The sequence below is a fragment of the Microtus ochrogaster genome, chromosome 7 (genome assembly GCF_000317375.1).
Source record: "Microtus ochrogaster isolate Prairie Vole_2 chromosome 7, MicOch1.0, whole genome shotgun sequence".
In the NCBI taxonomy this organism is placed as follows: Eukaryota; Metazoa; Chordata; class Mammalia; order Rodentia; family Cricetidae; genus Microtus; species Microtus ochrogaster.
The window spans coordinates 2,834,826-2,847,835 of record NC_022014.1 but is presented as its reverse complement, the minus strand read 5'-3'; the positions used below and the strand labels follow the sequence as shown (position 1 = coordinate 2,847,835).

General features: G+C 53.9%; 2 protein-coding genes across 2 annotated transcripts; one reads left to right on the top strand and one right to left on the bottom strand.

Moving 5' to 3' along the window:
- The first annotated feature begins 2,071 nt into the window (after window positions 1–2,071).
- Window positions 2,072–10,580, top strand: Ccdc154 (coiled-coil domain containing 154). The gene is made up of 17 exons (XM_026780622.1): window positions 2,072–2,078; window positions 2,132–2,420; window positions 2,520–2,709; window positions 2,903–2,949; window positions 3,223–3,318; window positions 3,644–3,767; window positions 6,266–6,367; window positions 6,465–6,593; window positions 6,670–6,794; window positions 7,102–7,228; window positions 7,316–7,453; window positions 9,043–9,162; window positions 9,285–9,361; window positions 9,602–9,719; window positions 9,849–9,935; window positions 10,211–10,398; window positions 10,469–10,580. Exons 1-17 carry the CDS (start codon window positions 2,072–2,074, stop codon window positions 10,578–10,580), a joined length of 2,076 nt encoding a protein of 691 aa, XP_026636423.1.
- Window positions 10,581–11,496: 916 nt separating this feature from the next.
- Window positions 11,497–12,297, bottom strand: LOC113456326. The gene has a single exon (XM_026780621.1). It carries the CDS (start codon window positions 12,295–12,297, stop codon window positions 11,497–11,499), a length of 801 nt encoding a protein of 266 aa, XP_026636422.1.
- Between the last annotated feature and the right edge of the window lie 713 nt (window positions 12,298–13,010).

Here is a 13,010-nt window from a genome sequence, read left to right as displayed (position 1 = left end):
GAGAGAGAGAGAGAGAGAGAGAGAGAGAGAGAGAGAGAGAGAGAGAGAGAGGGGCAAACAGACAGGAGCTACTACCTACTGCTGTTTCTTCTCTGGCTCTGAGCACCTATGCTGTGGTTGTACTGCCCACACTAGCCAAGAGCTAAGAGCTTCAGCAGCAAGGGCATGAGGAGCTGTACAGCCTGGAGCAGGCTCTATTGGGGAACCCACATGTGCCGTCTCATGTTTTTGTCTAGAAGATGGGAAGACTGGTTCTGTGCCTGGGGCTTGAGAGCTGAAAATCCCATGAAGATTGAATCTGAGTCCACCCACATCTGCCCCAGGCTTTCAGAGCTGGGGGTCATGACACTGGACCACAACCGGAAGGCAGGTCTTTCCTCAGCACTTAGGGCCCTGCTGTCCATAGTGACTTGCTTGTAACTGTACTGTATACACCCTGGGCATTGACCTCCCAGGACCTGGCCAGCTAAAGGTGGCCCTAAGATGAGCCTCAGACTCCCTAGGGTGGTGGCTCTGTGAGCAACAGAGCCATGGAGCCTCACCTCTAAACCCTGTATTGTCAAAGCTAGCGCCACTGAACCAAGCTAGATCTGACATGCATCAGTCACCTTTAGAGTCTTCTCCCCAGGACACTTTGTAAAGATAGTTGCAGTATCTCTGGCACATGTCTGTCACAAGGCCGCATGGGTCCTTCTTTGGAAAGTTGGCAGCTGCTGCCTCTCAGTTGTCATCCCTCCAAAGGAGTGGCTCTTTCTTCTCTGAGCAGATGGACTAAGTATGTTGTTGAGTTTGGATATGAGAAATGAGAGATTCCCGTCTGCCTAGGGTTCAGCATTCTGGGGAGTCGGGCACGTAGTATGCAGTATGGTAATAAACTAGTACAGGTGGCACCTCTATACACAGTAGCCTAGGGCCCAGTGGAAGGGTTGTTCAGGGACCCTGACCTCATCCCCTTCTCACAGCCTTGCTCTCAGGCTCACTACAGTGTGGTTTCTGTCACCTGCTTGGATGACATCCTGTCATCAAGCCTGGGCTTGCCGGGCTCTGCATAACAAGAAGTTGTAACTGACCCACCTTGCCTGCTCCACTGGCCCTGGTGGGTAGACAAAGCCAGGGGTGCTCTGGATTGGGAGGGGCCATATCTAAGTTTGACCCAAGGGGATGAAAAGCACTGCACAGGGCCTCAAAGACTTGGTACCAAAAAAGCATGTGCAATCTGTCCACAGTTCTGTGTTGGCTACATGTTGAAATGATATTTTTGGATATATTAGGTTAAATAAAATAATCAAACCTTATCTCTCCCAATATTCTCATTGTGACTCATGGGAAGGCTGAAACCCCAGTGGCCTTGTCTGTGACTGCCATCCTACCCTCTGGGTATCTGGCTAGCTGTGTCTCATTTGCTTAGGACCCTCACTTTCTGCTCTATGTGTGGGACACAAGGTTCCTGGACAACCTCTTCATCATGATCATAACCCAGTAACTCCAGAGCCAGAGGAGGCCCTTTTGCAAGATGGATGCTTCATAGTCCCCCCACATCCATCCAGGAGCCAGAAGATAGGGAAGCCACAGGACAGGGTAGATGAAGACTCAGGTTCCACTGGCAGTTGGCCATGAAGTCATAGGGTTCTGTGAGAAAAAGAAGGTTCTAGACTAACTCAGCTGTACCTGCCTCCTTCAGCAAGATTCACTGAAGAGGTGGGTGGAAGGGCAGGAGCCCACTACTTCATACTTAACTGCTCTCAGGGGTCCACAGCCTCTCCCGATTCATCTTCTCCCAAAGGGCCACAGTCTCCACTCCTGACCCTGTCTTCTCCCCAAGATACAGACCTTTTCTCTTGACCCTCACTTCCCTAAGTTCTACAGCCTCTCTAAATCCTTTCTTCCTCTGATCCAAAGCCTTCTCTTCTGTCCTTCAACTGATCCCCAGTCCCTGCAGTTTTCTGGCCTGGGAATACTTGCCTCCCTCCAGCCAATCTCAGCCACCCTGGCCTTGGTGTCCGGCTCTGGACATCCACAGAGGCACTAATGCCATAAAGCTGGGCTACAGGTAGTGACTGCTGGTGAAGCCATGTCAGGTGAGTGGAGAGGAGGGGTGAACCTCTAGCAGGGCTGCTCTCTGACCCAGCAGGAGCTTGGGATGGCACTGAGCAAGGTTACAGGAACTACTCTGTCCCTGTGCGTGAGCTCGCTGGGTGCCTCCTTCTGTTGCTAGCGGACAGCCCCTCACTGGGGCTTTCACCTTCACAACTGAACACTGTCACGCTCGAGGACCTGGAGCTTCTCTTAACAGAAGGCCTAGCCAGTCCCGAGCCCTTGGGTGTGGATACCTCAGAAAGGTATGAGTGCAGTGGCCCGGCGTCCAGCTGCGTGGTCCCTGAACACGACACCCCTAAGCAGCGGAAACAGCTGGAGCAGTGGTGAGCCTTGCAGAGTATGAGGAATGGAGATGACACTCGGGGGCGGGGGTAACTTCCAAGAGAAGCACAGCTTGACCCAGCTGCTCTGGCCCTGACCAGGGTAGCTGAGCTGCAGGCTGAGGTGGTTCGCCTGAGGGCACACAGGGAACGCTGTGAGCATGCCACACTGGGCCTGCTTCGTGAGCTGCTGCAGGTTCGTGCTCGTGTGCAGCTCCAGGCCTCAGAGCTGCGCCAGCTGAGGCAGGAAGTGCAACAAGTGGCCTGGAGCCCGGAGAAGGAGGCCTTAGAGGTGAGACATTGGGCAGAGCAGCAGACACAGGCACGCGCGACTCTTCCTGGTGCTTGGAACAGCTTACTGGACCCTGACCCTACTGATTCCCATGGCTCCATGCTCTGGCTCCTACACACCCACCTGCACTGGTGCTGGAGGGACTTTGTAGGCAGCAGACTTGGCCTACCTAATCCTCCTTTCCTCCTTACAGCTGTCTGGGCCCCAGAGCCAGAACCAGATACAAGCCCTGGATAAAAGGTAACACACAGAGAGACAAGCATAAGCTTCAGTGGGAAAGGCTGGGACCACTGTCCCTGCAGCAGCTGGTGTTAGGGCCTGCGTGGGTGTCCCTTCCCCCAGGTAGTAGTGTTTAAATGATACCTATAGTAGTCCAACTCAGACTAGGTTCTGCATACAGTGGGACCGACTGTCCAGGCGGTGGGAGGCTGGTGGTCAGGCCCCATGGCTACAGCTGCAGTAACAAAGGCTGCCTAGCTGCTCTGGGGCTGGCAGAGAAACTCCTTATGCCAGGCTGGTGGAGGTCCGAGAGGCTTTGACACAGATCCGAAGGACACAGGTGTTACAGGACACAGAGCGGAAATGTTCTGAGCAGGAGATGAACCTCAGGTGGGCCAATTCCCTGGATTATCGCCAAACCAGTTTTGTGTACACGTTGAGAGTCTCAGGCCTGCCCTGCCCTATGCCCCTAGTACCGCCAGTGGGCTGTCCTCTGCCATTAGTGCAGCACTGCTGACTGCTGGGAACCCCACCTTCCTGCTCTCCTTTATTTGGTACCTTGCCCTCACTAGGGACTCCAAAGTCTATTTCCGCTTCCATGTGTGACCTGGGCAGGTTGTAGACCCCAGCCTAAGATGGACCCAGGGTCCCAAAGCCCACCAGGCTCCCTGTGGTTCCCCAGCTGAGTTAGTGTTACCATACCTACTGCCTCTAGGCTGACCAAGCTGACTGACTTGCTGAGGCAAGAGGAGCAGGGCCGGGAAGCAGCCTATAGCACCCTGCAGAGGAACCAAGAGGATACCAACGAAAAAGTGGACCATGGGTTGTCCAAGATGCAGGTACCTCTTGAAAGCCAAACCTAGCTAGCCTAGGCAGGAGTCATCCAAGTCCCTGAGTGACCTCCAGTGTCCCTAGCCTGTGGCCTGCGGTTGTTTATCAGTGTATACAGTAACACAAAGGTAGGCTCACCAGTGCTGCCCTGCCTGAAGTGGTGGCCTCTCATCCCCTGGCATTACCCACTCCCTGACATTAGCTGCGTTCTTGGGTATTGAAAATTTACTTGTGCCGTCGCATAGCCACGTTTCAAACGCTGTGTTGTCTCTCACTGACTATCTCAGTTGAGCTACCAGAAGAGAAACGTCCAGTCCTAAAGCCCCTTCTGTGGCTATAGTCAGTCTCAGCTTTTCCCTCAAGTAGGAGTCACAAATTCCTGGGGCAGAATGTTCTCCCTTCTACTTGGAACCCTTAAGAGGGGCCTCTTTTCCTCAAGGGGCTGGAGAACGGTTACACATGCCTGCCACCCAGCTCCTGGGCTCTATAAATAGACACTAGGGACTACAGCTGCTGTTCTGTGTGTCCAGTCTAGGACAGTGTGGGCTGAGCATACTGGGTGCTTCCAGCTGTCCCAACATCATTTTGCTGCCCAGGGGTAGTGGCATCTCCGTCCGAGCTGCTGGGAAGCTAACACACTGACATCAGCAAGAGTGCAAGAGCTTTGGGAGAAGGGTTCCTCGTAGGCTAGGCACGGAGGGCCCAGGCCCTTTGAGGGCTCTTCAGCATTGGTGTCAGGACTTAACACCCCAATATCTGTGTTTTTATAATAAAGTTTTATTGGCACAGAACCATTAGCATTTGTTTAACAAAGTGACAGTGGCAACTTTGGACAAGAGTTGGGACTCGTCACAGGAGACCCTGTGAACTTGAAATGTTTGCTGTCTGGTCATGCAGAAAACGTGGCTGAGGGATTGGTGTATAGCTCAGTTGATGGTGTACTGGCTTAGCATGCACGAAGTTCTGGGTTCAACCTCCAGCACCCCTAAAACTGAGTGTTGTGGTACATGCTTGTAATTCTAACCCTTGGCAGATAGAGGCTAATTCAGAAGTTCAGTACCATCCACTGCATGACAGATGTGAGGCCTGGACTACATGAGACTCTATCTTAAAAGGAAAATAAAGACTAGCGGTGGGTGCTGCACACCTTTAATCCCAGCACATGGGAGGCAGAGGTAGATAGATGGCTGAGTTCGAGGCCAGCCTGGTCTACAGAGCAAGTTCCAGGACAGAGAAACCCTGTCTTCAACCCGCCCCCCCCCCAAAAAAAAGTAGCCAACCCTGTTTTAGGCTTCCCTCCTACAAGGCAAGGAGATCAACAGTGGCTCAGACGATGTGAAAACTTCCCCAAGAACCATCTTCTCCCAGACTCAGGGCCTGAGAGCTAGGCCTGTTGTCAGGAGAGCCCTATGACCATGAAGAAGGTGCTAGGTAAATGGATATTATGAAGTAGAAGGTTTCTTAAGACCTTTCTTTGGTACATGTAGGGAGATGAGAGCTTCACTGTAAAGCTCTGGTTAACCTCAAACTCCCAGAAACCCCCTATGAACCTCAGCCTCCTGAGTACTGCAGTTACAGGCCTATGCCACAACATTCGGCTTTGTCAAATCCTGGCAGTCCTGGGGAGATTAAGAGAAACACATTCTCACTACAAGTAGGGAAGGAGCCAACAGAGTTAAAGAGAGGCTCTAAGTTCAGCCTGGCAAATAAATAAGCATTGTGGGGCTTCTTACAGGCACATGGGTAACAGGCGGCGCAAGGCCAAAGAGCTCCCGTGACCTCACCGTCAAAATGTTCCCTCTTCTATACCAGCATGGAGTAGTTGGGTAGCGGGGAGTGGTGGTTGTAATGACACAGAAAGGTCTTGTGACTCTTCCCCCTCCTGCCCAGAGGGACTCTTAGCCCCACTCCCATAGACAAAGCTACCTGCTCAGAGCTGTTTCTCATGGCCATTACTGCAGACCAAGATTCTCAGAGGTGACCACAGCTGTTCAGCTCCATAATGGCACTGGCTACGTCAAGCCCTAAAGGTGTGAGGTAGAGAGGCCAGAGGCCGGGTTGGGCCTTTAGACCCTCAGAGCAGCAGGAGTGCAGCAGAGAGAGGAGGCAAAGCCCAAAGGGTTCCGTCTAGTTTTCCCTCCTACCCTCTTGATGAGGCCTGTGCGTGGGGTGCTCCTACTTGGATGGGGATACTCTCACGCCTCCTCATACTGAGGCTCCAGCTCGGCATGGAATCCAGTGCCCCTTGCACAACCTTCCCTGGATGCATCCGAGGCTCTGAATGTGTGCTGAACTGTCTGGACTCCTGTGGCCTTGACCTTTAGGGCCCCTTCTGGCCTGTGAGCTAGCATTTTGAGGGACAGTGGGTCCCATCTGCCCTACCTTCCTTCCTGCCCAGTGCATGCAGCCTGGCTGTGCAGGGATTGGAAACAGGGAGGGATATACCAGACAGGGAAGGATAACCAGTGAGGAGGCCTCAGGTGACCATGTGACCCCCCCCCCCCAGGACCAGGTGACTAAATTCAGCGAGGATATGAGCATCCGCTTCCTAAAGAGGGAGGCCAAACTGTGCAGTTTTCTTCAGAAGTGTTTCCTGGCCATGGAGCAGGTGAGAGCCTGGGCGGGGCCCAGTTCCTCACGGATTGCCCGTGGCGGTGGGGGGGGGGGCAGTCCCAGATTCACAGCAGCTAGTGCTGTCTCCACAGAGAATGAAGTCTTCAGAGAGCACACGTCTGATGGCAGAAAGCAGCCTTCGAGAGGAACTGGAAAGCCGCTGGCAGAAGCTACACGAACTGACAGAGGAGCGCTTGCGGGTCCTGCGGGCACATCGTGAGGTGGGTGGGCCTGGGTGGCCAGAAGGCGGGGAGATGGGGTTGGCACCAAGGCTCAGGGCCACTTCTGCCACAGCAGGAGGAGGAGGGTCACCTACTGGAGCAGTGCCGGGGCCTGGACAAAGCTGTAGTCTACCTGACCAAGTTTGTGCGACAGAACCAGGTGTCACTGAATCGTGTCCTGATGGCTGAGCAGAAGGCCCGGTGGGTGTCGTGCCAGGACAGTGGGCCACCCAGTCCCTTGCTCAGCTAACCCCTACTGAGCTCAGCTGGGGAATGTCCTGCTTCAGCCCCTGCAGCTATCAGTTAAACACTAGGCCAGTTGGGCATGTTAGGACAGACTAGCAGCCCTCTGCTGGAGCTCCTGTCCCTCCACCCTGATCCTCGCTCACAGCCCCTTCTTGGTAGCACCCATCCTCTGGTCCATGGAATCGCTTGGAAGGTCCCAGAGCTAGTGAGCATGTCCCCTCACTGGACAGCACTAAGGGACAGTTTGAACATCAATATGCAGGGAGGCCAAGGTGAGCTTGGAGGAGAGCCAGGCTGGAGAGCTGGCCTCGTACATCCAGGAGAATCTGGAGGCTGTGCAGACGGCTGGCAAGCTAGCCCAGCAGGAAACTCAGGGTGCACTGGAACTGGTAAGGGGCTGAGTGAGGTGGAGGTCGGCGGGGATCCTTGTGTACATAGGCATCAGCTAGCCTCCCTGACTCCATTGTCTTGAGCAGCTTCAAGAGAAGAGCCAGGTCCTAGAAGGGTCAGTGGCAGGTCTGGACCAGCAGCTGAAGGACCTGAGTGACCATTGTCTAGCTCTCAGCTGGAAGCTAGACCTGCAGGAGCAAACACTAGGCGTGAAGCTGTCCCAGGTAAGACGGGCAGACCCCCACAGAAGGGTGGTAAAGGAGATGGGGCCAAGGGTAGAGACCTGATCTCTGCACGAGGTAGGGCAGCTCCTGCAGGACTCTCAGCCTCTTTGCGCTCTCTCTCTCTTCTTCTCTTTCTCTTTATCTTGCTCTCCTTCCTCCCTCTTTCCCTCCCTGCCTTCTTTTCAGCAACTCCCCTTTAATCCCAGCACTCGGGAGGAAGAGGCAGGTAGATCTCTGTGAGTCTGAGGCCAGCCTGGTCTACAAAGTGAGTTCCAGGCCAGCTAAAAAACCTGCTTGAAAAAACAAACAAAGAAAAACACATTTTAAAACATGCAGTTCAGTGGATTTTGTTTGGTTTTATATTTTATTTGAGTTCTTTTATATATTTTTTATTTATGTGTCTGTGTGTACATGCCACATGTGTGTGAGTGTCAGATAGGCCAGAAGAGGACATCAGTCTCTTTAAGCTGAGGTTACAGGTGGTTGTGAGCCACCCAACATGGGCACTAGGAACCAAACTCCAGTCCCCTGGAAGAGCAGCAAGTGCTTCTAACTGCTGATCCATTCCTTCAGCCCATTATTGTTGTTTTAATCGTTGTTTTGTTTTTCTTTTCTCTTAATTTGACTCACAACCATTTTTTAAAGATTTATTATGTATACAGTGTTCTGCCTATATGTATGCCTGCTGGCCAGAAGAGGGCACCAGACCTCATTACAGATGGTTGTGAGCCACCATGTGGTTGCTGGGAATTGAACTCAAGACCTCTGGAAGAGCAGCCAGTGCTCTTAACCTCTGAGCCATCTCTCCAGCCTCTTGCTTTGATTTTTTTAAAGAGAGAATCTTACCACATAGCCTAGTCTGACATGATACTCCTCATTTTTCTGCCTTATCCTCCTGAGTGTTGGGTTCACACGTCTGAGCTCAACCCTAACCCTAACTAAGACTCAGTGGTTTTAGTACATTCCTAGAAAAGTTATCAGCCAAGTCAGCTTCAGGGCTTTCTCAGCACTTCAGAGAGAAACCCCAGGGTCTAACAGTCTCTCTTCTCCCCAATCCAGCTCTGAATTGCGGGCTGTAGGCCCTTAATTCCAACCCTTTCATCTCGCGCTTCTCTCTTGAGCTGCCTTCATGGGTCACCCCCGTTGTAAGGACCCATGCTTCATCTCCTTACAGCTGGATAGTGTTACCACATGGGGGCAGGCCATGCTTTGACATGAGGGCCTGTTCTCTTTGGTAGCTTCTGTGAACACACCCCCTGATATGGCAGCTGGATCCCCAACCTTGGCTGGCTCTGCATCCTTTCTGGGCATGTATGGCCACAGGGAGCAGCTGCTGACAGGAGCCTTTGACCACCATGTCTGTATCCCTCCTGCAGTGTGACAGTCTCTTTTCTATCCTGTCACTCCTAGCTGTCACCCCCCTCAAGGACAGGGCTCTGCTCAGCTGGATGACCTTGCCTTGGATGACCACCAGGGCTGCCATAGATCTAGCATCCCTGTCTTCTGCAGTGTCTGGCCAGGCTGGCCAGGCCACTCTGCCTCCTGTCACCCACCTGTGTACCATCCCTCACTGGATATTGAAATTGTAGGTGCAGGCTGCATGGGAAGGTGTAGAAAGGGAGTCCCTGCAGAATCTGGTCCGGTGGCTAAAAGAGGTCTCAGCTCACTTGCAGGAGGTGCAGGAAAAAGTGAACAACCTGCCCCAGCAGGTGGGTAAGGCCAGGGTGCACCTATTCTTGAAGATCCAGGCTTTGGCTTGGCTTGAGCTAGCCTGGTGCTCCCAGGTGGCTGTGTTGAGTCACCTTAGGCACCTACATTTTCCACACTTCAGATAGAAAATGTCTCTAACAAGTGTGTTCTTCACAAGAGTGATGTGGACCTGAGGATCTCTGCCGAGGGCAAGGCCAGGTGAGGTTTGAAGCCTCCCAGGCCCCTGGGAATTCCTGATCTTCACTGGTCCCCACAGGATTCTTCCAGGCCCCTCCCCTCTGCACCTGTGCTTGCCCCGCCCCCAGCCCGTCCCACCCTGAGCTCTGCCTCCTGTGGTATAGCTTGTCAACCCTGTGATAGCCTCAGGAACCCCAGCTCAGGACTAAGCCTTTGCCTTGAGCTCTGGGACCCCCTACAGCCAGCCCTTGGTGTCCACAGAGAGTCTGAGGTTGAGGCTGTGCGACAGGAGCTAGCTACCCTGCTGATGTCTGTGCAGTTTTTGAAGGAGGAGAACCCCGGACGGAAGATTGCGGAGATCCAGGGCCAGCTGGCCACGGTATCCCTTGGGCCCCAGGAAGGCACCTGCATCTGTCTCCCTAAACTCCGGGGTCTTGGTGATTCTGTAGTAGTGGGTGCATCTGGACAGCAGCAGTCTGTGTCTACCCATGATTGGAGCTGTGTTTAGTTTCAGAAGCAAATAATCAAGTTAGAGAACAGCCTCCAGGCCAACAAGACCATCCAGAACCTGAAGTTTAATAACGAGACCAAGCTGGTGAGAGGAAACTCTGGGAGAACCATTGACCCCTCACCCTCTTGCCAGTCTGCCCCAAGTCCCTCGGCTTCTGTCTGCTCCATGGGGCCCCAGGCACTTCACTAGCGGGGTGGTGCTGATCTGTGTTTCCTAGACACGGGGCCCTACTGCTGGGCTTCCTCCATGGAAGATATCCCCACATACACACATCCTCTGCCCGCCGCTGTGATCCAGTCCCCATTTCTCTGCCGTTGTTTCATCCCCCGTGGGTCCTGTTAACACCTCTGCACTTGTAGCGGGCAGAAGAGATTGCAACCCTGCGTGAGAGCATGCTGAGCCTGTGGAGCGAGGAGGGCCCCTGGCCGCTGACACTGGGCAGCAAGCGGGTGTTCATGTCCCTGGTGAGGCAGCGGTTCTTCATCAAGGACATAGCCCTGAGCGAGATGGTCCCTGTGAACTCCTGGGGCGTGTATCAGGCTGTGAGGTAGGCAGTCAGAGCCTGGGTCTCCCAGCCTCGAGGAGTTGTGTTATGGATGAACTGTGTCTCTGCGTAGGTGGCTTCAGTGGAAGACAATCCTCTTGAACCTGGTGGCCCACCAAAGGCCAGGAGCAATCTCTGTGATGACCTACTGGAAGCCTGCACCCAAGATCCTGTCCCAGAAATAAAGATGCCATTTCTTGTACCTGTTGGAGCCAGAGTCTCCTGTTGTCTGATGGAACAGCTTTTCCACAGCTCGGAGGCTTGACAAGGGTGTCAAGTAGTGAGAGGGACCAAAGTCACAAGGCCCAGGTTATTTGACCCTGAAGGACCCTTTCTGCCCTGCTTAGCCCCAGGCCCTTTTATCACTTTTCCTGGGATTTCTATACAGGGACACCCAGGCCATGCCTGGGATCCACCCCAGCTGCCTCTGAGGACAAATGTAAGGAGTAAGGACACAGGGTCCTCAGATCATCCTCATCCCTGCCCAGCCGCCATTAACACCGAAGTGCCACCAAGGAAGCCATTTGTGAGCATGAATCTGGAGAGTCAGCGTCTGTGCTCCTCTGTGTCATCAAGCAGTATGTCCCTTGTGTCCCTCTTCTGGCCTCTCAAGAAAACCTGCACTTTGCACACAGCTCCCAGCCCTTGCCACCAGCCTAGCACAGGGCATGGCACATGGAATCATCAGCTCTGGCAAGGCAGGGAGAGACAGCAGGGAGGGCTGGCCTTTGCTACTGACTTGAGTCTTGGTGCTGGCTTGGTAAAGAATGGGTCTCCTTAGATGGACGTGTGCAAACGACTCATTGTTCTTGCCTGAGTTCTGTCCACTTCCTGTGGGCAGAGTTCTGAGACCTGATGTGTTTAGTGGGGTCATCCGAGAACTGGTAGGCAGGTGTGGCTGGGTCTAGACAAGCGTTTGCTCTCCCTTCACAGTACTGGCGGTGGCAGTTCTAGGCTTGGGATAAGCTCGGGTCCTCTGGGGGAGCCAACTGCATGGCTGCTTGAAGAGACCCACTAGGGAGGTACCTGGGCAACAAGGAGAGGCTGGGTGCCTGAGAGAGGACCACTGCTGCCTCAGCACACACCTGACCCACCTACTTACTAGATCTCAGTCATCGGTGTCTCCTCCAGGGCCTGGGTGCCTCCACTCTGCAGTTCGGAGCCACCCTCAGCAGACCAACTGGCCAGCAGATCACTAAAATCTGGTGTGCCTGGATGCAGCAGGCCTAGTGGGTTGGGCACAGGCTCCTTCCAGAAGGATGGAGGCAATTTCCTTTGGGTCATGGGGGTGATGTGGCTATACTTCCTCTCTAGCCTCAGCCTTTGACAAGCTGACACTCTGGGCCTGGAAAACTGCCGGAGCCCATAATCAAAGAGCTCAGCCAGGGGTCCCAGTGGTGGTACCCTGTCTCCTCTGTGGCCCAATCTGTGCATGTGACCCTCAGACCCCCCAGGCAAATTCACACTGAGCTCAGCAGCCTCCTCTTCCTCTGGGGGCCCATCCTGGGCCAAACATACCAGATCAGCATAGTACAGATCCCGGGCAGAGCAGCTGGCTAGTTGGCTGTCAGAATAGATGTCTTGGGCATCTGGGTCTTGCCCTGTGTCCTTGCGTCCAAAGTACCGCTGGATGTCACCGCTGATGAGCTCTGAGAAGCGCAGCAGCTGCATTGGGGTCTCCGGCCTGCTGGGACTCTGGGGGGCCACCCCTGAGCTCTGGGAATCTGGGCTGCAGACCTGTGGCCCCTCATCTTGCAGCTCATGGTCTCCCTCTTCCTCTTCCTCCTCCTCTTCTTCCTCTTCGGAAGTTTCTGGAGCTTCCAGGTCTGTGGGCAGGAAGGACTGGTGTGATGGCAGGGGCAACCGGAAGTCGCAGACAGACCGTATTACACCAGCAGCCATCTTGTTGAGGTCTCCAAAATTCAGGGTGGGGTGGTCCTGGGGTAGCAGACACAAGCTGGGAGGGAAGTAAAAGGGCAGGTTGGCAAGTTAGGGCTGGTGGTGCCCACTGGATACAGCCTGAATGTATGGTCCTGAAAAAACTGCCTTGGCTGGCTCTTCTCTTGATCACTTGGACTCGTGAGCTCAGAGAGGACCTGCCTTAGTCAGAGAGGCGTACAGGATCCTCTTGTGTAAGGCGGGGCCATCATGGTACAGAGGAACCATTAGAACCCACCACAGCTGTGATCAGGCAGGCCACAAGGTAGGGTAGGAGGCAGAAGACCTAGAGATCAGAACTGCCTAGGCAGGCAGGGACAGGCACTGGACAAGGAGTCTACTTTGTCCCAGCATGGATTCCGGTGGAGACAGGCCCAGCGCTCTGGCAGATACTGTGGGGAGCTTCAAGGGTTGTGGCGGCCAAAGAAGGGCTGTGGTGGCCAAAGAGCCCCACCCGGCCTGGTTCCTCCCTAGCTACAGTCACAGCTCTGGAGTTCTTTTCGGAGGAGGGACATTTTGGGGGTTTAGTGGGGTTTTTTTTCTGCTTTGGTTTGGTTTTCTTTTGTCTTGAGATAGATTCTCTCATAGCCCTGGCTGTCCTGGAACGTGCTATGTAAACTGGATTGGCCTCAAACTCACAGAGGTCTGCCTGTCCCTGCTTCCAGAGTTCTGGGATT